The 24,665-nt window shown below is 35.8% G+C and overlaps 1 protein-coding gene across 2 annotated transcripts in view; it reads left to right on the forward strand.

Annotated features, from left to right (window-relative positions):
- The window catches only part of PREX2 (phosphatidylinositol-3,4,5-trisphosphate dependent Rac exchange factor 2), a 171,273-nt gene that overhangs the window by 60,135 nt on the left and 86,473 nt on the right, over positions 1–24,665 (forward strand). For both annotated transcript variants that reach the window (XM_032127109.1, XM_032127117.1), the window contains exons 9-19: positions 1,552–1,655; positions 8,602–8,751; positions 11,368–11,512; positions 13,065–13,165; positions 16,963–17,066; positions 18,394–18,443; positions 19,004–19,079; positions 19,859–19,931; positions 21,101–21,243; positions 21,394–21,486; positions 22,811–22,959. In XM_032127109.1, the coding sequence (XP_031983000.1) occupies positions 1,552–1,655; positions 8,602–8,751; positions 11,368–11,512; positions 13,065–13,165; positions 16,963–17,066; positions 18,394–18,443; positions 19,004–19,079; positions 19,859–19,931; positions 21,101–21,243; positions 21,394–21,486; positions 22,811–22,959 (1,188 nt within the window). The remainder of the gene's footprint in view (positions 1–1,551; positions 1,656–8,601; positions 8,752–11,367; positions 11,513–13,064; positions 13,166–16,962; positions 17,067–18,393; positions 18,444–19,003; positions 19,080–19,858; positions 19,932–21,100; positions 21,244–21,393; positions 21,487–22,810; positions 22,960–24,665) is intronic.

Consider the following 24,665-nt stretch of genomic DNA (forward strand, 5'->3'; position numbering starts at 1 on the left):
ACGCTCAAGTTTGTCTCTTTAATCCAGAAGTTGTTTTGGAGTAGCCACTAAATACAAATTACTGTGTAGATATTTGATAGATTCCTGGATACATGATACATCTTCTTTTGAAAATTTCTAATATTTGTTATAGTTTATTGTCCAGCAGTTACAAATGAGCTGCTGGTTCCATAGTATCTTTTCAGTTGTCCTCCACTAAGTTGTATATTTTTGTAGCCATATTCTTGCTAAAATGCACTATTGGATGAAAACGTCAAAATGCATGAAAAGTCATCTGTGGTTTCCTTAGTTTTGAGCAATCATGTTCTTGGCTGGTACCGTGGTGACATCTCTGCAGACATAGGAGTAACTCAATTTAGAATATAATTGCAAAGTTTAAGATGGGAAATAATTGATTATTACCAGCAAGATACTTCGAGTATTGATTGGCAAGTATGTAAAGAGAGAAGGTTTGTATTTTGGTAATTTTACAAAAATTGCCCTACCTTTATGGTGTGAGGTACTTTGTGTAATTTATAATGATGCCTTTGTGGCAGAGTTGTGTAAACATGGAATGCCATATTTGGGTTTACAGTTATAAAACTCAGTGGAGCTATTGGATTTACTCACTTTGGAAAGAAAAAACATGTACACAAACTTTTTGCTTTATGATGGTTTTGCTTTTTTGCTGTCTTTGTTTTTCCGATATATTACTCAAATTTTGAATAATAAATTTATGGTATAGTAGAGTTACTCATCAGACAGTAATGAAGTAACGATTGAGAGGTAGGTAATTTTCTGAAAATTAGTACCTTTTTGGAGTGAATGAAGGCCAAAATTCAGGAGATCCTTAATTCTTAGAAACTGACCTTTGTTTGATGTACAGTATTAATTATCCTAGGCAAAAATGGATAGAGAATAATCACTGTCTTAGCTGAGGTGTGAAAAGCTGTCTAGAACTGGGGTTCTCAAAAGGCGTTGACTTCACTGGGAACAGTTACAGCAATGCAAAGTACTTTGGAATATGCCACAGAACTTCAGCAATCCTTAATTACAATTCCCGGTTAACCTGTATGTTAGGAAGGAAAAATGTCTTCATTCTTCCATACATAAATCCCATTTATGATGCTAAGGTATGTAGGTCAAGATTTGTATCCAAAGATGTTCTTGTTTAATTTTTTCCAGTCACACTACCTCTGTGCTGAGTGTCTAGACTAACACAGGGAGACCATGTCAGTTAGGAGGAAAGGCTCTCCCAATGCAGTATTTTGTCTCTGATGGCAGACAATGGCACACAGGTACCGGAGTGTTGGAACAGAGCTTTTACAGAGTGAGACTTTCCTGATGAACTCTCAATCAGGCAGGAATTTGCAGCTTACTCTTACTAGCTGTAGCATCTTTGCATTGCCATCAGCAGCATCCCGTTCAGCAGCAGTTTCCACAGTTCTATTAGCAGGTATAAATGTGTTGGGATCCTTACAGTGGTCTCTAAATGTCACATGCACAGGTAGCAGTGCAGAAACATAGAAGAAGGGAGTGGATGACGTGCTCATCTGCTCTTTCTTCTTTCAGGAGATTGAAGAACAGCAAAGCATCTACAGATGGCCACCGTTACCTTTTCCGGGGCAGGATAAATACGGAAGTGATGGAAGTAGAGAATGTAGATGATGGAACAGGTGAGTATATTTGTGTGGCTCATTTACAGAGCCATCTTTTGAGCTGCTGAATCAAAAGCAGCTTCGTAATTTCTTTGAGAATGGAGGGTGCTCCTTATATTTAGAAAGAAACCATAAGAAGCTGCTTTAAAAGCACTGTCTATTTGTATCAAAATTCTGCTTCTGTGACACATCATTGCTTTCATCCATTATTAGCTGGGCAGCCACAGACGACTACTTTATGCTTACGTGAACAGAGTAATAAAAGAAGGTGACATTTACTGCTCAACTGAAATTGCATATTTAACTTCACTTTACAGCATTCCAGCACTCTTAAAGAACTTATCCCTAGGTACATGGTATATTTATAACAGCAAGTGGAAAGCCCACCTCTGTTGGGATGAAACACTATAAATGCCGAAATTGTTGCACAAGGAAGGTTTTTTAAAAAATATCCTTAGGGGATATAATCCCATAAGATTACTTGAAATTTTCCTGACAAACATTAGTAAAGTAAAAACCCAAGGTATTCCTATACACGTCAGTTTTTGTTTTAGAAACTTGAGATTGAGCTTCACAATAATTACTCTTTCTTGCAATTAAAATATTTTGGGCTTTTTTAATGTAAAGCTAAAAAAATAATGGCATGTGAAACTTGCAATGCCATTGCAAATATGTAAGTCTGGAGGGAATTTCTGGGAGTTATATATTACTTCTCCTGATATTTTAAAATAGTGTAAGGTTTGTCCTCTACTATGGATTCCAAGCATTTCTTAATGTAATTTTGTTCTAAAATTGAACATTAATAACAATGATTTTACTTCTAAGTAAGCTTCATAGGAATTGAATATTTCTTTAAAATGAAGGTTGTTTTTTTTCTATTCTTGAGTTCCTTGTGTTCAAAATAGTTTTCTTGCTTCTCGTTTTACAGGGTACAGTAGAACTGACTTGGAGAACACGTTGACTATTGTTCTTATTGCAACAAATTAGTTTGTTGGAAGACTGTTGTCTCTTTCCTCCGTGTCATATTTTAAAGTCTTTCAACCTTTTTTCATGTGTTGTGTTTTTATTTTATTATTTCTTGTTTTATAATTTTATTTTTGTCCTTTGGATTTTTTTTTCATCAGTTTGCTTCCATCTTTTGTCATTCACATTCAGTTTTATAAAGAAATTATATTAATAAATGCTTGGAATTCATAACTGAAGTGTCTAGAGCTGAAATCTTACTGGTGCCAGGTAGGACAGAATAATTACTGTAGTGCTGCAATGTGGGATGTCTGCTACTAATACCAGGATTGTTTGGCTTTTCTCAGAGCATTATTTTTCAGTCTTTTCATTTGTGTTCCAGAATACTAGAACAGAGAGTTTTGTGCAGTACTGGTGCCTCTCTCATTATATTTTATATTGTGTTAATGTCTGAGAGTAGGACTGATAATTACTTTCTTTTCTGTACTGAATTTTATCTTACCATTTCTACAATTTGTTAAGCATTCAGAATTCACATCTTGTTTCCCAAGGCTCTTGCAATGCTTCTTGACTTGGTTCCATGAACAATGTTACCACTGAACCATTTAAGCTATTGATAAATATGGTGAAAAATGCTGAACATAAGGCAGAGCACTATGGTGTCACACTTGATTAATTGTCTTTGCTTACCAGACATTTTTTGTAAGAGCTCCTTGACATCTGTTTTGGGTGATGTCCTTCACCAGGCCCACTGATTTAGTTAGTGACTTCAAGCTATCTATGGGTACACTGTAGTGAATTTCTTCAAGCCTGTTTGAGTTGAATATATTTCATTCAATATTCTTTACCCTGCTATTCCCCTTTTCCAGCCTGTATCCCTGCCCAACTTTTAGGTTTATTTGCATAAAATCCCAGTGTTTTGTTTATGCAAAAAAGAGAGTTGATTATTTCAGTCTTTCCTGTCACGTACTGTTTGAATCCCTTTCATTTATTTTCTTTCATCTTCCTAAATATGCTTTAGAAATAAAAGGCAGTTTACCTGTTTGCATCATGTCATTTTCTAAGACAGCATCTCTTTGCTTGCAAGTGTTAACATTACTGTGTCCAGAGGATTATGCCCACCATCGTTTTCTTGATGTATATTCCAAGAATTCTGTAGCTATTATCTTTAACTGATTCTTCCCCACATATTGCCATGCATTTAGTGTTGGCTTCAGAAAATGTTTCTTTGATCCTCTATCTCTCCTACCTTTCTTCATTTACTTTTTCTAGCTATTCAGTCCTTGGTCTTTTTTTACAATGTTCATTTTCCTTTCTGCCTGTTTGTTTTCGTCCTCAATGAATCTTCAATTATAATGTGGCTAAGCACAAATGGTCTTCCTCTATGTCCAGACACCAGCTGCCTAATTTCCTTTAGCCAAAGGAAGTTCTGCTACTGTGCCCATTTCCTATAGCCTTGCGCCCAGTCCTGGGGGGACTTCCTTCCCCCTTGCTCTCCTGAGCCATATCAAATCTTGTCACTTTTATATACACATAGTTTCAAAAATCCATACTCCTTTCCACAGTTCTGGAACATCATTAATAGTTTGGTTACTTTGATTTCTAACTTGTTACAGTTGGTGGATGTTCAATCCTTGGAAGCATTTGAGGTCAGGTTGGATGGAGCTCTGAGCAACCTGATCTAGCTGAAGATGTCCCTGATCATCGTAGGTGATTTCTAAGGGCCCTTCCAACCCAAACCATTCTATGATTCTTCTTTCCTGCTTTTTTTCCTTATCACCACATTTTCTGCTTTTTCCATTTCAGTTTATGCAGTATCTTAAAATGTATTTTTCCTTGTAATTACTGCTATTTCATTCCTCTTTTCTGTGGTTCTCTTTGCAATATGGAAATGCCTGTGTTAGTTCTGTGGCCTGTGACACCTTTCTGGCCTTTTCTTGTCACCCTCTTCTTTTTTTTTATTTAATTCTACCCACTGTTTTCCTTCCTTGTGAGACTTCTGTATTCCCTCTCCTCACACAGATGCTTTTTCTTTCACTCAGATCATGATGTCCTTCTTTAACCTTACTCTATTCTGCTTTCTTTACTGTTCTCATTTGTTACACCCAGGTGTCTTGTTTCTCATCCCCTGTAGTCATCTGTGTTTGAACTGTAACCCAGGAGTATTCTGCTGCTTTCTTTTTGTCTCATAGCATTCCCAGGAGGAGTAATATGGTTGTCCTAGTGTCACCCACATTAGGTTTGCATGTGCTTATTTTGGTAATGTATTATTTTATTCTCTGTAATCATCTATTACCCATCAATTCCTGTAATTCCTAATTTAGAGTGGAAGCTCTGGGTTCAGGGTGCTTATATTTTCATATCTGTGCAGGACTCTTTGTCATGCACTCCAGATGGATCTCTTTATAAACATTAAAGAGTGTTGAGTCTAGATGATACTTTCCACAGTTCCTTACTGTAGACTTTGGTATCCCCTGCTCACTTTATGTAAGGAAACATGGAGCTCCAGGGAACAGGACCAAATGAGAGTGTTTGCTCTCAACATTGATAGATTTAGGAATGTAGTCTTCATTGTTTGTGAGTAGAAGCATAGAAATAGTAAAACAGATTCCCAGTGTGGTTTATTATCATGCTAATGACATGCCTACAGAAATTAACAAAGCTTTTTCTGAAAAGCAATTTTTCTTTGATGAAATTAGGCCTTGTCTGAGCAGTACAGTTGGTGTAAGCTTTCTTTTTTTGTTTCAGCACCATGAAACACTGTTTTTTCTTGATTGCACTGATTAAAGTGGAATGTGTATTACTTATCAGGGCAGACTATTTCTGATCTTAAAATAATGTGGCTGCATAACGACTTGCAAATATGAGAAAGGTGGTTTTGTGGTAATGGTATTCTTTTTTCTGTAGCAGTTTTTAAAATCCAGTTTTGAGAGAAAAATACATTTCTAAAGGCCATTAAATGAATGGTATTTAGTTTATGAAGAAAAGGACTCGAGACTTAGGAAATATCAGATTTATGTTTGCCTCTAGTATAGTAGTTCTGTCCCCTCTAGTCTTGAAATGAGGCGTGATACAGAAAAAACCACAACATGATAAAAGTAACTAGAAACTGCATCAAAAAGTATACTTGGAGGATGGTAGTTGATATTGTGCAGCAATTATTTCCTTGCTGCTTCTAAGAATCTCTAAGTCCGAGAAACTTAAAAGTACTTCAATACAGAGACTTCTGTTTATTTTTTTCAAGGGAAGAAGAAAATTCTGTTGTATATGGATGCAACAAATAGCTTCTTATGCATCACTCAAAGATACGAGTCTTGTATTTTGAACAATATATTGCAGCTCAAATTACAAGCTTTAATGTATTACCAAGTCACAATAAAAGATGGTGTCATCTTTCATCACCTTTCCTAGGAAAGTTGTAGGTTTAATGATTTGTTGATCATGCTTGTTCAGACTTTGCATGGAGCAAACTGCAGTGTTGTGCTCTTCTTCCTTCTGTAACCATTATGTCAGGTTTGCAGATTATTTATTTAGCCTGACTGTGATTGCATTGATGTGAAGAGTGTGCATATGTGCAGGGCAGCTGGGCAGTCAGGTCACGTGAACCTCCTGGCTGGCCAGCAGCTCTTGACCAGATTTTGCGCAATAGCCAGTCCAAAGAAGGAAGGAGTTTATATGGGTTGACAGTTTAATGCTGAAATGCTCTTCACTATGGACATGGGTGGATTGGGGAGAACAAATTGCTCATGGGAGCCTTGGAGGATTGTAGGGATTGCTCCCCTTCATGGGAAGCATGAAGAGCAAAAGAAAAAGCAGAAAAGACAGAGGCTGAAGTCAAAGTGGGCATCACAGCAGTGTGTTACTATAGTAAAACTGGACAACAGCTACGCATTTTCCTCCTCCTGAGCTTGGTGTCCTCTGTATACATTAAGCAATGATAGTACCTAGCTTGGTGATTGAGCTTTTTACAGAATTCAGTGAGTTTGTGGTGGAATGAGGTGAGTGTGGTCAAACAGCCAGGGTGCTCCTGGCCCTGCAGTTACAAATCCTCAAATGCGAAGGAAGCTGCATATTTAAAAAGTCATCTCTACATTGAGAAATTCAGGTGTCTGGACACACCATTTTTTTCCTGAATTAAGCTACTAATTAAACACCAAATTTTTGTTCAGAGTGGGGGGATCTAAATCCATTTGTGAGTCTGAGCCCTCATTTTTGATTTTTTTTTTTTTGGCCACAATTTTAACTGCTATGGTTCAGTGCACCAGTAATCATTTCCCTACATGTGTCTTGTGATGATAGACATACAGTAACAAAGACCACAGGAAAATTATGACCCTGTAGTTTTATATGTATTCACCTCTAACTTAATAAATAAAAAAACGAACCTTAACTTTACTTCCTTCAGTAGTGGTTCTGCCTCTGGTCTCCGAGGATGTGCTGTCTGTCAGTTGAGAGCTCCTGTCCGATTCTTATTTCCTGTCCTTGACTTTTGAGTCTGATTTTCTAGGAGTGAATAAATAGTATGATGGGTAATTTTCAAGAAATAATGTTTTTAAAGAGACAAAGGATATTATGTATAGGCTATGCAAATAAAAGTATGATAAATAGGTAAGTGGCATAAACATGGTGTTGGAAAAAAACCTTGATTTTCTCCCCTGTCATAGACTTGGTTGCACTTTTTTGCGTGCTTTGAGTACTAGAAAGTTTTGTTGGTTTAGAAATTAGCCATCAGTCTCATGATTTTCGGGTAGTTCCTGACATCTCCCAGTCCAGTACACAAAGCTTGGCTGCTTTCCATCTAATTAAAATGCAACATTATTGAAAGGATACTAGCATGTCTGCTGAGATTTATGATAAATCTTAGCACGCATTTCAGCAATGGTTTCGTTTTCCGAAAATCTCATAATAAAAAATAGGGCTGAAAAAGTATTTACTAAAGAAAAAGCTGTGTAGTTATTGCACTAGTTCAGGGTTGGCCTTAGGACTTTTTTTCCTCTTAATGAAAGTTTGTGGTGAGAAAATACTGACCTTTGATTTTCTTAATGTTTTGTATTGTAGTTGCTAGCTGTAGTTTTTTAGTCTGTATTTTATGAAAAAAAGATTATTTCTTATCATAAGACATTTACACCTCATAAATTTTCCCCTAGGAAATGCATGTAATCCTAGTGAAGGATAGGAGTGTTAGTTTTGAAATTTCTGAATGAGATTTATGGACTAGCATGGTAAAATCCAGTGCTATAGAAGTAAATATAGAGTAATAAGTAGTAAATAATTTGATTTCTATAGCATAGGTATTTTTACATGTTAAGTGTTGGGAGTTCGAGTTATCTAAGAACATCAGCAGCCCTTACCTCTCTTGTAATGTGCACACTGAACACAAGACTGTTAGGAACATATTTCAGAAAGTATGCATTTGGTTTTAGATCAGAAACATCTTTATTATATTTCAGTTTGTTTAAACTAGTAAGGGTAGATATTTGCTTATTCAGGTAGCCAGTAAAGATACACCAAATATCTGTGCTTTGATTACCTGTGAAATTGAAATTGTATTTTTTCCCTCTGTGTATTTAGTCCTTTTTTACACTTAATAGTAAATCAGTCAAACAGCACAGCAACTTTGTGCAATTTAAGGGGCAAAAGCACAATGCTGCTTGTTTAAGGAATTATTCATTACAGTTTAACCCAAAAGTACTTCAAGTACTGTTTTCTTTTCTTTTAATAGGACTTGGCCTGTTTTAATGTTGAATTTATACCTTCTTCCATATGCTAGGCAGTTCTCTGTTATGTTTTAAAAAAGGCATTATTTACTAAAATTAAAACTACAGTTTATTAAGTTTTAACACAGTTCACAAGCGGCACAGATAACTCTAAATTAATTTTTATTCCTCTGTATTGTGTGGGCTTTTATGTGTAGTGATAAGAGTTTTTAGTAATTGTGACACATATTGCTATTGCTTTTTTTAAGAGTTGGTGCTCTTTAATCAATTTTATCTATTCCCAGCTGACTACCACAGCAGTGGCCACACTGTTATTAATGGCTGGAAGATCCACAACACAGCAAAGAATAAATGGTTTGTATGCATGGCAAAAACCCCTGAAGAGAAGCAAGAATGGCTGGAAGCTATTTTGAAAGAACGAGAGAGAAGAAAAGGTAGGTTAATAAACTTCTTTGTGTTGCTTTGCCAGAAAGCCATACTGTATTTTTATGTTGAGATATAAAGCAAAACCAGCTGGTAGGCAAACTTGTGGTGTCACGTTCAGCTGAGGATTTATGAATACCAGTGTAGGAAAAATAAATCAAACTTGTACTGGGAAGGGCATAATGTCTTGAATCATACATGCTGGTAGTGAATGCTGTTTGGGAAATAGGGAGATGATTTATCTGTGATTTTACAACTTATCCTCAACCAGTATAAATTGCCGTAAATTCATTGAGGCTTGTATATTATCATGGTTTGTGGTATCTGAGAGTCTATCCTAAATGTCTTGTGGGATTTTATGGACTGATTCCCTTTGTGACTGGCCATTTGAATCACTGAAACAAGCAGGCTTTCTGTGTTGGATCTTAATGCAGATGATCCAAATGAAATGGTACAGAACACACTCATAATTCCATCTTGGATGTATTTTCTCCTACCCAAGAAAGTAATCACAATTTCCAATCACTATTGGAAAACCACTATGTTTCTGAGTAACTGAATTAAGGAAGAAGAATACTTGGATGAAATATAATCCTAATCTCAAATGTGACCACGAATAACTTCATGTGTTCAAGGTGAACCCAGCACAAAGTAGAAGCAGGGAAAGATGACACATCCTCATTTTCTGGAGCTAATTTCATTTGCAAGCTCAAATATCCTAATTAGTATTGTTGTTTGGAGCCTTGATATTGAAAGAAAATATGACCTTGTATTTAGATCTGTGGTTCTTTTCCTGATTTGTGTAGAATTTCTGTCGCCTGTTGCAGTAACTGTTGGTTTGTGCCTCTGTTGTAAATGTACACTAACAATATTTTCTTTGGTCTTTTAAAGTTGATTACTGGATGCTTCTAGAATATCTGTTGTAGGACTGGAGTTTCAAGTAGGGTGTCTCAGCACTGACTAATCAGTAGTGTCATCTTGAATTAATAGCAGAAAAGCTAAAAAGATGCTTTAGAGGTCTAAACACTCATATTTGAAAATACGAAAAATATTCTAAAAATGAAAAAGTGATGTGGTAGACATGGTGTCAAATGCATAAAACCCCAGGTTTGTCTGGTTCTGTATAGGACCTTGTGTAGAACTGAGTAAAAAGTTTTCAGTAAATCTCAGTTCTCTGTTAAGTTTCATGTCCCCCTTAGGCTCTTGATGCTTTACATAAGAAATACAAAGAGTAAGTAGGAGTATTTTGTGTTGATGAATTCTCTGTATTTCACACTAATCAATTGAGCAGCTGGTAGTAGAAATGAGTTTGAGCTAAACTTTGGCAAGCTGGAGGTCTGAGGTAGCCATCCCAAAACCAAGGCATGTATTAGGATTTTAGCATCCTATGATTTGTGAAAACTTTCACCTCCTGATGTTCTCAGTGGATTTGCCACCAAGGAGACAACCATGAAAGGAAGAGGAGATGAGGCACACATAGGTTCAGATTGCAACACAGAATCATCAAAAACCAAATGAGTTGGAAGACTCAGAGAGTCAATGGACTGAGAGAAACTAAATCTGTACTTTTATTTGGAATCCATGTAGCAGAAGCTGAACAAAAAGGAGAGAATGCCCTGAAATAAGTAATTTAGCAGAGTTTTCAGTTTTTGTAATCAAATTACGAACTAGGGCCACTTCATAGATTGTATTTGCTTGCTAGGGGAAATCAAGATGTATTGGAAACTTCTTGCAGAAATTTTTTGTCAATTTGGCAGCTTTCCTGTAAACACCTGAGGCATTCAGCAAGTTAGAAATTTATTTAAAAGATGATCATCTTTAGACTGATGATGCTGTGATGACCTGATTCAAAAAGTCAATACAAATAAAAATGTCAACGTCCCATAAGCTCCAGAAGTAGTATATTAATTAAATTTTCTTTTCCCTGAGGTACTTCAGATTTTGTTTGTTACATCACCACTATCTGGTTCATGGATAATGAGAGACACTCCTTATTCTGTGCCCAGTACCACTGTTAGCTTTTTCTCATGACAGACACTTTTCTTCAGGCTGTATTTTCATTACTAAAGAAGTACCAGACTCTTACTCAGATGGAATATCATAGAATGACTTGGGTCAAAGGGGACCATAAAGATCTTCTAGTTCCACCTCCCCTGCCAAGCCTGAATGCTTTTGTGGAAAAGGGGTGAATTATCTATGTGAAACTAGCATATGTATAGCAGATAACTTGTTACTACTATTAATTGGACATTTGAAAAATATTCCTTTAAGTGAAGATCCTTTTATTATCACATGGTAAGAGGAAAACCAAAGCTTTTTATTTTAAACTTGTGAAGATAGGACTACTCCCTTGCAAATGTTCGTATACTGAAGCCTGTTATTACTACAAAATAAATGGTGATGTCAATAGAGTAACAATTTAACTGCCCTGTGAGGAAAATATCTTTTGGTTATGCTTTATGAAGATCAGATGTTCATGGTTTAACTTTATTGTTTAGAAAATAATGAAAAACAGTTCCTTTACTTTTTTTTGTATGTAAAATGTTGGTATTGCTTCTTCATTTCAGGGAGGATACTGAAATACAATGGCACTATCACTTCATAAAATGTTAATGCATTTTTGGCAGGTTTAAAATTGGGCATGGAACAGGATACTTGGGTGATGATCTCTGAGCAAGGAGAAAGATTATACAAAATGATGTGCAAACAAGGGAATCTCATCAAAGACAGGAAGAGGAAATTAACCACGTTCCCCAAATGCTTTCTTGGAAGGTATTATATACATTTGACAGTATGAATTCTCACCATCTAAACTCACATTTTAAATCTTCTTTGAGGTTCTGTAGAAACCGTGCTTCATTTGTAATGTCTGTTAGACCTATTTGCCTCACAGAATTTAGCCAGTAAATGTGAGACCATGTAAAATGGTCTGCCTGAAATTTATGAATGTGTACTTGTTTTGCAAAGTAGTTCTGCTGAAGAGACAAGGCTTGCAAAGGGCATGACGAAAATACGGAAATGCATCAAGTGAATTAGTTTCTCTCAAGAAATAATTCCTAACTTGTTTAATGGATTTTGTCTCTGTAATGACTAGTTTGGAGTGTAAAATTTCATTTATTCCACCTAAGTAATCTTTGTCTCTTAAGACAGCTGCTGTCCTCCTCTTGCTTGAAGGTCAGGAACAGAGTTACTAAATAAGGTTTACATGCTTAAATTATCAGGAGGATCTTTATAATGCCATATTACGCCTACGGCTTGAGAAGACTGAAAGAGAAATAGATACTCTAAAAATGTGTACATGAAAAAAAAATCATTTGGGAGACTGAAGGGTTATCACTTATTTCATTTGGCCATAAGATAAGTATGAAAACTTAGGGCCGTAAGTTAAGTATGAAAAGCATTTTTATAAAATAGAGACTGTTTTGCACAAATAAGTTGTTGAGAAGATACCATGGGGGGTCAAAAGGGGAAAAGAAACTTGGGAGATTTTTTTGTGCTGTCAGAAGTGACATAGTTGAAGAGAATTGAAACCAGGCTAGGATTAAGATGAATGATTAAGCTATGGTTGAATCATGTTTCCTCAGTGAAGTTGTTGGATGCAGGTGAAGAACATGCTCATGGGTGAGGAGCCATTTAAACCTACCATCAAATAGCTGCTTTTCTGTGCTGTTTTTGGAGTGGACCGATTTGAAGAATGCTTCTGCTGGTCCCAGGGTCACCAGTTAAAACCCATGAATTTGAAGGTTACATTACCTCATTACACTTCTCTTTTGATTTGTAACATGCACATTTTATGTGCTCTAGATCTGATGTCTCTGAACTGCATCAGCTTTATTTTGATACAAGCCAGGCATTTCCTGCACATGAAGTATATAATAGGTGTATATACTCAGGATGTCAATATGTTTGACACACCTTGCAAGTAACAAGCCTACTGTTCTGTCATCATGGCATATCTGCCCTGGGCAGCGCAGCAGGAATGCCTGGGATTGCCTTATGTTGGTCTGTCTGGTCAAGTGTGGCTATGCTAGTTAAGGGCATCCCAGAAAACATGGAAGATCTTCACTGTGTGCCAGGTTAACTTAATGCATGGAAAACTTATGAGCAGAAAAGACATCTCGTGGGAAACCGTATGTGGTTATGTCAAAATAATAGAAAAGCTGTAAAGAGTGAGGGTTTTTTTAGAGGTGGTGTCATGTTTTGAGGATCATTTGGCTAAAAAAATCATTTACGAGACTAGTAAAAAATACTAGTAATGGAGAGAGAAATGCAGTAGATCTGGTGGTATGAGATGTAAAGTTTGTTTTCTGCATCTGTTTTTCAGTGAATTTGTGTCCTGGCTGCTGGAAATTGGAGAGATACACAAATCTGAAGAAGGTGTTCATCTTGGCCAGGCTTTGCTAGAGAATGGCATTATTCACCATGGTAAGTTTAGTTAATTTAAACTTACTTATTTTCAAGATAATTGTTGTTACTAGAACGGACTTAATTTTGTTTGACAAAAAGATGGTCTTGTTGACACAAGACAGCTTGTTGAATCTGCATTATATCCTTGCAGGGCCTCATGGAGCCACTGTCCATGTCCATAGCAGATTTAGTGGGAAAGGCTCCACTGATTTAATCAGTTCCTCTATGCTGTTGGGATCACAACACTGGAAAAGGGGACCTAGAGAAAAATTGCTGTTCTCTTGTAAGCAAAAAGAAATTCTGGGGGAACATAGAATAACACACTGCTTGTAAGGATTTTCCAGGATTTAAGGCCAGGCATTTTAGGAATAGGTGTTCAACTAAGAACTTTACAAGAGAGTGAGTCACAGCTGGCTGTTTTGATAAATGTGCCTACTCACCTGTTAGATGTTACAAGTGGAGCTCATGAATCTGTAACCCAACAGTTTAATCTTTTGAATTTTAAGACCTTCTTTTCACTACAATGTATAGTTACTAAAATTGATATTTTTCTGCCGAAATTTGCAGCCAAATCTCTGCATTTAGCTCATTGTGGAGAGAAGTATCACTGAAATGGTTCATTTTTTTAGCCAATACAGAAGTTTGATTTCTGCAGGTAATTTGCCTTGACAACATTTTTCTCTTACCAGAACACGTGCTCATCTCTGTCATTATTACAAGGTATAGTCTAACAGGACCATATAAGCAAACTGGAGAAACTTCTGGTTTTGAAGCCATATTTTACGGAATCATATACGATAGATACAGTCAGTCAAAACAAAGCTGTCAAGTTAGTTACTGTTCCATCATAGATCTAGGGTGTAAATTTAGATGGAATCTTTGAAAATATACATTTTAATATGTCTATACTCCAGCCAGCAATTGAATACTTAATTTATTTGCAATGATTTTAGTGTCCTTGACTGGAAAGAAAGTGGGAGAAACATAGTGCCACTTAGTTGTGTGTGTTTTAAACATCCGTGGAGTTGGAGGAAAAATGTTAAGGTTATTCATCAGTAGTCATGTAGTCTTTATTTCTTTAATGTCAGTCTACATGATTTTCCTCCACCATCATTCAAATGTCAGATGCTATTATGTTTACTACACACACTGAATTGTTTTCAATGAAATGATTCTGTTGCCAAAGATTCTTCTCCTGATCTTGTAATTTATATCCTAAATACATGCATAGATTTTCTCAATGCAGAGTTAAATGAATATTGTGTAATTTCATGAGATAAAAGGGTAATTATATTAGAGCATAGAAATGTGAGCCAGACATGCTACTTTGAATAGTGAATCCAGCTGTGGTTCACTGAAAATAGCATTCCTAAAATAAAGTTGAATGAACCATCTGTTTTCACAGACGGAGCAAGGGAGGAAGAAAGTTGGGCTGTTATTTACATTGCAAATATTGTAGAGGCCTTTGTTGAGAGTTTGCATATTCACTAGGCTGCCCATTATTGTCACTGTGCTGGAGTTCATTCTAGCAATGACAGAACCATGTTGTGATGGACATTGTTTTACTTCCTGGTGTGTGAACTCTAGCGAGTAGAAAAGTTATAGTTTTTCCTTTTTTTTCCCCCTCCACTTCTATATAAGGGGAAAAACCTGTTTGTATGCTGCTTTTTTAAATCTACGTGGTGGAATTCTCTGATTTCTGAAATGACCGATACCAGTCAATGGAGTGAAACACTTTGTCCACTCACTTGCTGCAGCTGATTAGAGATGGAAGCTTTGTCTCAATGGATTAAGGATCTTTATAGTTACAAAAATAAACTGAATATCAGATAGTTTTAAAATGAATAGGTATTTATGTGGCTGTGCAGTTTCTTGGACTGATGTAATGATCTGATTTAAATTTCCTTGGCAAAAAAATTAAAAGAAAAGACTAGTTTAAGCCTCGATCAGTTCCCTTTTCTTAGCGTATGCCATATAAATACCTATACCAGCATAAATGTGAGTATAGTGTTGGAAATGAAACACAAAACTACTTGGGCTTTCTTATTTGAGTGGTAATGCAGCTTTTTGTGAGCTTAAGTGTTTGAAACCCAGCATGTTCCAGCTCAGTGGAACCACTCCCTTAGTTTCTGGTGCACTGTGGTAAGTTGGAACTGCAGAGACAGAGTTTCTTGTGTTTTTCAGAGGGCATAGCTTGCTCTGTTTGTCATGGGCATGCAAGAAAGGAAAGGTGCTTTGTAAGCCTCGTACCCTCCCAGAGCATCCCTGTAAGAGTGAGGAATAATTTGACTTTAGGCAAAATTGTTTTGATGGTGGTTTTTTTATTTTCGGAACTTGCTGGTTATAAAAAAAGTCTTCGTATATGTTAATCTATTGGAATAGGTTATTTTTCTTTAACAGTAGGCATGTTTTTTAATTATAGTGCTAGATCTTTTTTTCTTAGTAAAATGGTCACAATCCATTAAAATTCACTTAGATACATTAGGCATTATATGTGAAAATTTCATCGTCTGTATCTCATTTATTTAGAAGCAATGATATGTAAAAGAGCTTAGGAACTATTTTGGATAATCATCGTAGCATGAACCATCGGTTCAAGGCAATTGGAGTAGTGTCCTGGGTTTTACTATTAGTAGATATATCACATGCAGGTAGAGAGCCTGTTTTGCTCTTGCACATGACACTGGTGAAACCGCTTAATATATGCAGTTCAGTTTTTATGTCTGTGTATCAGATGATGGGTGGAAATACTGAGGAGCTTGAAGGGGCATGAAAAATGACACAGACAGAAGGCACCTTACTATACAAGTTTATGGTGCCTAACTAAATTTTTGGAAGGGAATTATGTATGATGGCTTAATCACTTGGTGTAGGAAGGCATGCACAGAATTACCTAACTCTGTCAGGTGTGTTACTCTGATAAATGAGGACATTACAGTACCCTCCTTTATCAGTTGATGACATGTAAATTGACTTTCAAAATGAAAGCTTACAACTGCAAGCAAAGCTCTAATTAATGAAGTAGTTATCTTAGGATGGTGATAATGCCTAATGCTGTCCTCAGCCATCAAATGGATCAGCTTTTTTTCAGAAAGATTTGCAGCAGTACAGTTTCTAGGAGAAGGTTTGTATCCTACGATATGACTGTTTTGACAAAGCATTTGAAGTCGTGAGGTTTGTTGCTTAAATCCTGTGAATCTCTGGAAGTCCACCTGTAAAGATCCTTTTTCCCAGGTCTTTGGGGAAATAGATTATCAACATCTTCATAATGACTGCCAGTGTCTTGCACTTATGACCTTTGGATGGGTATATATAGAGGAAGACGTTCCTCTCTCTCTTTTGTTTCCACTGCAAGACTGGTCAAACATGTTATGAAGTGTTTGTAATTTACTGAATCATCTGAGATTGGCCTCATCAAGAATGAGGACAGAAAATAATGTGGAAGAATAATAGGAATAGCTGTAAAATGAGTCTTACTTGGCTACTTGCTTGATAAACTTTGCAAAAGCACTGAAGACTAAAGAGACTTGAATGCCTAATTTTTCATGCTGTCCCCTGCCTGTTTGTCTTCCTTATTATTTGCCCTGTGATTTGAAATTGTTTGTTTTCTTCTGTACTACTGAAATGTTGTAAGGAGTTACCAGTGGCATAAAGGAGCTTAGGGCAGATGATCTAACTGGGCTTCCTGCCTTCCCTGTCTGAAATCTACCTATGGCTGTGGAGTGGGCTGTTATTAGAAGAAATGATGCTGAGCTTCCTCTCTCTCGTTGGTTTCTTCAGAAAGTCATCTAACAATACTTTTTTTAAAAATTTAGTTACAGATAAGCACCAGTTCAAACCTGAGCACATGCTGTACAGATTCCGATATGATGATGGAACGTACTACCCCAGAAATGAGATGCAGGATGTGATCTCCAAGGTACAGAATAAAATAGTTGCTATTATTAGGAAGAACACATCAGAAACTGAGATTCTGCTTAAAAAGTAATGTAAGATATGCTGGGATAAACAAGATCCCCTCAGAGTTGCCACTCTATATTTACGTGAATCAAATTCAGCTTTCCATTTGTAAGCTTTTGGCTAGTTGTTACACATTTTAAATACAAAAATGAAAGTTTACTATTATGTAGTTATAATTGCTATTAAATGGTTTCATATGCAGGATGCATTGCCTGTGTTTCTGGGTGATCCTGAAGCTGAGGTTCAGTCTATTGTATTTTTCAGTCCCTTTTCATAGATATGAAGATATATGTAGGAAACAGTTTTTAAGTTTCTCTGAAATCTGAGTGTCCTTCATTAGCGCCCTAACAAGGCAGTAAATCTATAGTCACATAGATGTTTAAATGTAATAGGTAGTCCTACCCATCTATGCTACTGAGAATAATGAAAAGATTGATCAAAGTTGCCTTTAGAGTCATTAATATTCAAATTTGTCATGATTTTGAGTCAGTAGAAAATATCTGCGTTTGGGTATTACACTGCAGTATAATTTAGTTTTTTGCTCCATTTGTTAATGTAAGGTTCATCTAGAGGAATCTGCAATACTGAACTCCCAGGCAGAGCAAAGTAGGATGGAATCTAATTTGACACAACTTTTAATCATTATACATTGTTCTTCATGCATATTGTAAACATAATTGGGTTTTGATGTTTGCTAAGTAATACTAATGTGTTTTGTTTTTTTAAATACAATTTTCTGATGGTAGTTTCTTAAACTAATCCAGATGTATAATTTGTTTGTTTTTAATAAAAAGCATTTCTAATCTCTAAATCTTTTTTGCATTTTTAAAATTGATTAGTTATAATTCTAATTTGTAAACAAAATATTGATGCATATAATGAAATGCAGTGGTTTTTACTTTAATTACTCAGTTGTGTGTAGAATAGCAACCGCTGTTTGGGACAACCTTAATGCATGGAAACATTGCTTTATTTTTTGTGTGCTTTTCTTTCAAAGTATTTCAAACTTTCAGAATTTTTTAATGCTACCTTAAAGCTAATCCTTTTTTGCGTATGTCTCAGTAAGCTTAGGTTACATTGGAAATATTTTCCTTCTCATAATTTATTCATCTATATTGTTATCTGGAAACATTGTTTTGGCACATGAAAATACATAGAAATTTGAACAGACCTTTTTGCTACGTAAGTGAAATCCATTGAGAACGTACAGTCTTCCTTACTGTGTCCCTGCCTCTTGTCTGTGATGTGAATGTGTGGTTAACTCACTGCCTCTTCCTCTTTCACAGGGTGTACGACTGTACTGTCGCCTTCACAGTCTCTTTACCCCAGTAATTAGGTGAGTCCAACTGGGAAATCCTGAGGGAGTCATTTGGAAGAAGTACATGATCTGGAGATGCTGTGTTTGAATGTAGGAACCTAACCCATCCTTTCACGACTGGTCTTTTGAGAGTAATCAGATAAGATTGAAAGGCTATCCAGACAAAAAGCGTAACTGAACTACTAAATGGCTGCCAACTCTGTTCAATATAACTTTTTTTAATGGACTTCTGGAGCCTCCTAGGTCCTGATGGATATGCTTATATGCTTACTGTATATATTAGTACACTCCTTTACCAACACACCATTGCCTTGTTTGAAGAGTCCCAACTGTAACAACACACCTGCCTTTATACTCCAGTGACAATAACATCCAAATAAGATGTGACCAGACTCCTCCTTTCTGTCTACAAGAAGGACTTAATTTGCTCTTTTTTTTTCCTCCCAAGAAAACTTCTCAACCATTATTAAGTGCTCAATTCGTGCTTGGAGTAACTTGTTCATAGACTACAAGTATTTTTCTCTTTCTTCTAAGCTTTTGTTTGATCTTTAAAAATTGTTCTGTGTTATTTTGAACAGGGATAAAGACTATCACTTGAGAACCTACAAATCTGTGGTTATGGCTAACAAATTCATAGATTGGTTGATTGCCCAGGCAAGTAGACACCTTTGGATTTATGTATGTTTTGCATTTAAATTCTAATTTGAAAGCTACTGATAATATCAAGAAGAAAAATGTGCAAACACTTTCTGTAGGGGTTATTAGAACAGTGTATGTAAGTATAAGCCTCTTAAATTAGTAAAGTAACAGAAATCAGCTGTCATCAGCTGTGCTGTTCATCCCTATTGTGCTTATCTTCCTTATTTGAAATTGAATCGAACTGTTTTAATGACACTTAGCTTTCTGATTCAGCATAGAACGCTGTCCATGGCTTAAAATGAAATACAGTGAGAAACTCTAAATTGCTAACTAGATGAGCAAAAGTCAGTACCAATTTGCTGCCACCAATTTTGCTTCATTTTAAATGAACAAGAAAAAACAACATGGTATCCTGTTCCCTCTGTCAACATGCACTAGTTCCATAAAATAAAAGTTTAAAACTTTTATTTTCCGATGGTTATGGATTCTATTATGTTCTATTTTTATGGAGAATGTAGTCATACTGAAGTATTTTCCTATTTATTTGTAATTATAAAGTGTTACAGCATATAACCCAGACTACTCTCTAATTCTATGATAAACATGTATATACTGATTTTTATATATATATATATGTATGCTAGAAATGTATACATAAAGATGGTGGTGGTAAATGTAATCTACAGCAGTTGCTATCCCTGTGAGATTACGCCATTGTGCACAGTTTCCATTTTATAAATGGAATTAATTAAAATACATTTTAATATATATTAAAAAGTACTGTTTTTTAACAGGGGGATTGCCGGACAAGGGAGGAAGCTATGATATTTGGTGTAGCTCTTTGTGATAATGGGTTTATGCACCATGGTAAGTAAATACATTCTGTACAAGCTGTGCTTACTTTCTGTTTCATGTTATCTGCACAGTTGGAAGGAAATGCAGGGGCTGATAAAGATATTACAGAACAGATGGAAAGTTCTTCTATTTTATCACTAAAGAGACTGATGCTACAATCTTCAAGGAAAAAAATAGCTGTTGTATACTCTGAAAATTATATCAAATTTTATAGCACGTGCTGAGGAATTAATCCTTTACAGGATTTAGTGGGGGCAGTTTTATTAGTCACTTTGCAAGAAATGTCTTGAGAAAGTAATGCATGTTGGCACTGATGAGGCAATAAAAAATTACGTAGGAAAGAAATGTGAGATATTAGGGGGAATGAATAAAGTATGGAGGAGTGTGACTTCAAAAAAGTGAAGTGGTGACAATGGGAGTAAGTGGATTAGAGAAAAATGAGAAAATAATAAGGATAGCAAAGAACAAAAAAGGGAGAGGAGACCAGAGATACGTGCAGCACCAAATAAGGTGAATGAGGTCCCATTTAATACCATCAGAGGAAAAATTTCAGTGAAATGTTTGAAGTAGTAGGTCACTTACTGAAATGAAAAGAGGAAGAAATTCTTTTTTTATCAGCTTGTTTAGACAAGGGGTGAGAACATTCTCTCTGGTATTGTTCATTATTTTTTCTTTGGTTTTTGAACACACAAACTGCATCCATTGGCTGTTCTGCTTGCTTCCTCATCCCCACCAAACCTGTTTCTAAGTCTGAACCCGGCATGCTTCACCATCTGGAGAGTGCCAGAACTTGATGGTGAGCATCTTCAGCAGCTGCCCAGCAGAGCTTTTCAAGACCATGTTTTGAAATACCTTTTAGGAAGAAACGTTCCTAAAACCATTTAACCTACCTAAAACCTTTCACTAAAACCATTTTAGGCTAATATGTCTTTCCCAACTTGGTGGAATCCAGATGATGTAGTTGAAAAATGAGCTTAGTCATGCCTATCCCTCTATAATAGATCCAAATAAAAATTGTTGTGTATGTTAATAAAGATTTCACTAGATCCATACACACACAAATATTTTGCTAGCATTCAGTATGTGTATGCTAGTTCAGTATTTTATGGTTCATGAAAGACATGATATTCAAGAGTTCAAAAGAAAATAAACATTATGATGTGTTGATTTCTGTCATACAGTGTTAGAGAAAAGTGAATTTAAAGATGAACCACTGCTGTTCCGTTTTTATGCGGATGAAGAAATGGAAGGATCAAATATGAAGCACAGACTCATGAAACATGATCTGAAAGTAGTGGAAAATGTCATAGCCAAATCATTACTGGTGAGTGAAACACCATCAGTGTGTGCTTTGATGAGTAAAAAATTGGTCATAGTGACAATATATTAGGACAGTTTATTGTTATTTAATGAAGAGATACTTCATTTTTTAAAATGCCTTTCTGAACAATATTTAAAAAAATTTATTTTACAGATTAAATCTAATGAAGGAACCTATGGTTTTGGTTTAGAAGATAAAAATAAGGTGCCAATTATTAAAGTGGTAGAGAAAGGATCAAATGCTGAGGTATCGAATATTTTAAATTATCTTCCCTGCTTTATTTACTTGATTGCTGGTGTATGTTTTGTACGTAATGCAGAAAAGTCTACAGTAGTAGAACGTGGCAGTGAACACTTACCAAGAAAGCTGTGCCTATGAATCTTTTTCCCTTTTATCCTTTGGGTTTTTGGTTGGTTTTTGGTGTTTTGGGTTTGGTTTGGGTTTTTTTTTTTTTTTTTTTTATTTGTTTGCTTTGTTTTGTTGTTTTGTTTGGATTTTTTTTTAATTTTTTTTTTTAAAACATTGCTTTGACCATTATCTAATACTTTTTTTCTGCTCAGCTAACCTGTCATATTGAGTGATGATATAAAAGTCACCATTTTATTTTTATGTATTTTATAATATGCCAGTAATGACACTAATCATAATTGGAATAAACATGATTGGTAGAATATGAAATGGGTATAGAGATAGTCTGTGAGTTGCAATTGACGTATTTTATAGTAAAGGATGTATCAAGCTTTAGATAAAGTCTGGAATTTGAGAATCTGAATGAAAAAATTACAACCTTCCTGTTTGGTAGTATTGCTTCAGATTTTCTTTGTATTAATTCATATTCTACTGAGCAGCATGGGTGTCTCTATATATGTAAAGATAAGGTACAGGCTCTTTCATGAGAGAAAAAAATTAGATTTCAAGGCTTTCTAAATCTCACAGTGGAATACAAATTTAAATTATAAGTAGACACAGCAAATGAATAATATAATACAGCCACAGAGCTAAATAGGGTGATTTCCAGCGATCAGGTTCTGCCAGGATCTCCTATGGCACTAAGCACTAAGGCTTTGCCTGTACTGTGAGCCACTCTTTGTACTCCTGTAGTTCAACTGTTAGGGTGCCTTTATTGTTAGACCAAAGTTTAAAAACTCTTTCGTTTTGGAACTTAACAAATATTTACTTACTAAAATATTAATTGTGTCTTTCTTTATGAAAGGAAGCTTTAGTTCCTTTGGGAAATGGTGGATGAACAAATTAAGTACTGTCAGAAAATAAAAGGCTCAATTAAAGCTGTTGTGTTAATTACTAAGAAATTAACTGATATTGTAATACTGTCAAAAAATCTTGATGAAGACTAGGTCTTGTATTTAGCTCTCTTCAGAATGAGTGTTTACCCTTCACATGAATTTAACTGGTTTTAGAAGCATTTTGTGGTATAAGTGTGTGGTATGTGAAGGAGTCATAAAGAATGCAAAACGTGGAAGTGTGAACATCATTTTTTCTATTGGGGTTGCATGCCAGCAGAAAAAAACATAATGAAGCAAACATGTACACAGCTGTTGTTATTTTCTAGATGGCAGGCTTGGAAGTTGGGAAGAAAATCTTTGCCATTAACGGTGACCTGGTTTTTCTGCGACCCTTCAGTGAAGTGGATTGCTTCCTGAAAGCCTGTTTAAACAGCAGAAAGCCCCTGCGGGTTCTTGTGAGCACTAAACCTCGGGAGTAAGTTATCATTCCTTGGGGGAAATTTTACAAACAACACTTGAAGTGAATTTTAAGACCAGTGGAACTTCAGAGAGCACTACTCTAAAGTTATTTTAAATGCTGTATCTGATCTGACTTTGCCAAGTCAAGCAATTTGATTTGCCCTGATTTCGTTTTATTATATTTGTGAGTCAGCAAAAGAATCACAAGTACTTTAGATCTTCAGCTCTGCAGCTTTAAATACATGCAGGTACTGCAAGTTTAAATGAAGTTTCCTTGATTATATGGACAATTTTGATCACTTATCTCTTGCTGTGTGTATTAAATTCCTGTGTCTGGGGATTAGTTGCTGGTTTGGCATAGTCAGACTCTGTGGTCTCATGGGCCCCTTCAGCTTGTGTGTTGGTGGTGTAAACAGCAGGAGGAAATAAACAGTTCCTCATCTTTACGTAACAGATGCATTTCTGTACAGTTTTGACCATTCCTACCTAAACACAACTTTTGTTATGTAAAAGAAATACAAAGTGAGGCCTAATGGGTGGATTCAGTAAATATGTAAATGAGCAAAAGTATATTAGAAAATTTATTGCAGTTTTTGCTAGGTTATGCATAACAAGGAGACTAAGAAAAACTTGTCAGGAGTAATTTTGATCAAAATTTGCAGAATAAAGACGTGCCATCCTCTATTACCATATAGCATACGTGAGTGCCTTGCTCAGAAATGGCTCTGGTTATGTGGTAGCTTGAAGATCTGTTTCTCCTTTTAATAAGCAAAGGTGTCTTGAGAAGTAAAATGGCACCCACAACTGGCAAAAGAGGAAAAAAATAAATAGGGCATAAAGATGCTTATCTGGACTGATACTCCAACACCTGCTCCCACTCTAAACAAACAAAAATAACTATTAAAGAATCCCCCAGACCACAGGGTTATAGAAAGCCTAAAAGGCATATCTTGGCTTTTCTTCAATGCAAATCTTGGTTTAATTTCTGACTCAACTTGTGGGTGAATTTCAAGGTTGACAGAGATGTTCTAGTGAATGAAGAGTTCACAGGAGACAAATTTGTTTCTCAGTGTTCCCTGCTTTTTGTCAGGAGCTGCTGCTAGTGCAGCTGAGTTGACAGAAGACAGTTCTCTCCTGAATTCTTAGCCTAAACTGCCAGTGATGGTCTTTCATTGTTCATTAACGTGTTCTCAAGGTAGTTTCAGAATGCAACCATATAAATGGTATCAATAGTTAATATATGAGTACATTAAATGATGTTATACTTACAAAAATATTTAAAGTAAAAATTTATGAATATCAATATATTATTATATTTTAAAAGAATTAAAGACTTCAGTGACTTTTGGATCTCACCTCATGATAATCATCTCCAAATGCTTTATGTATACTAGAAAATAAGAAGTACAAGAAATGATGCAATTCTGTTATTCAAAACTGCCTGTAAATCAAGTTTGTTATAGTTCAAATGTATTTTAAAATCAATTTCCAGCATCAATTTGAATTTGTTTGCTTTTGCAATGGGAAATGGAGCTCGGGGCAAAGATCCCTGAAATAATAACAGAGCTGGCTCTGGATGGAAAGGCTGCAAAGTTAAATCAGTGTACTGTTATGCATGACCTAACTAGCTCTGATAAGGGCTAATGCAGCTGTGTTGCTCTTTGTAGACTGTGAACTGATATCATGAGGGGATGTTAGCTTACTTTGGGCGAGCTCAGAGCT

Source organism: Corvus moneduloides, chromosome 1 (genome assembly GCF_009650955.1).
Source record: "Corvus moneduloides isolate bCorMon1 chromosome 1, bCorMon1.pri, whole genome shotgun sequence".
Taxonomy (NCBI): domain Eukaryota; kingdom Metazoa; phylum Chordata; class Aves; order Passeriformes; family Corvidae; genus Corvus; species Corvus moneduloides.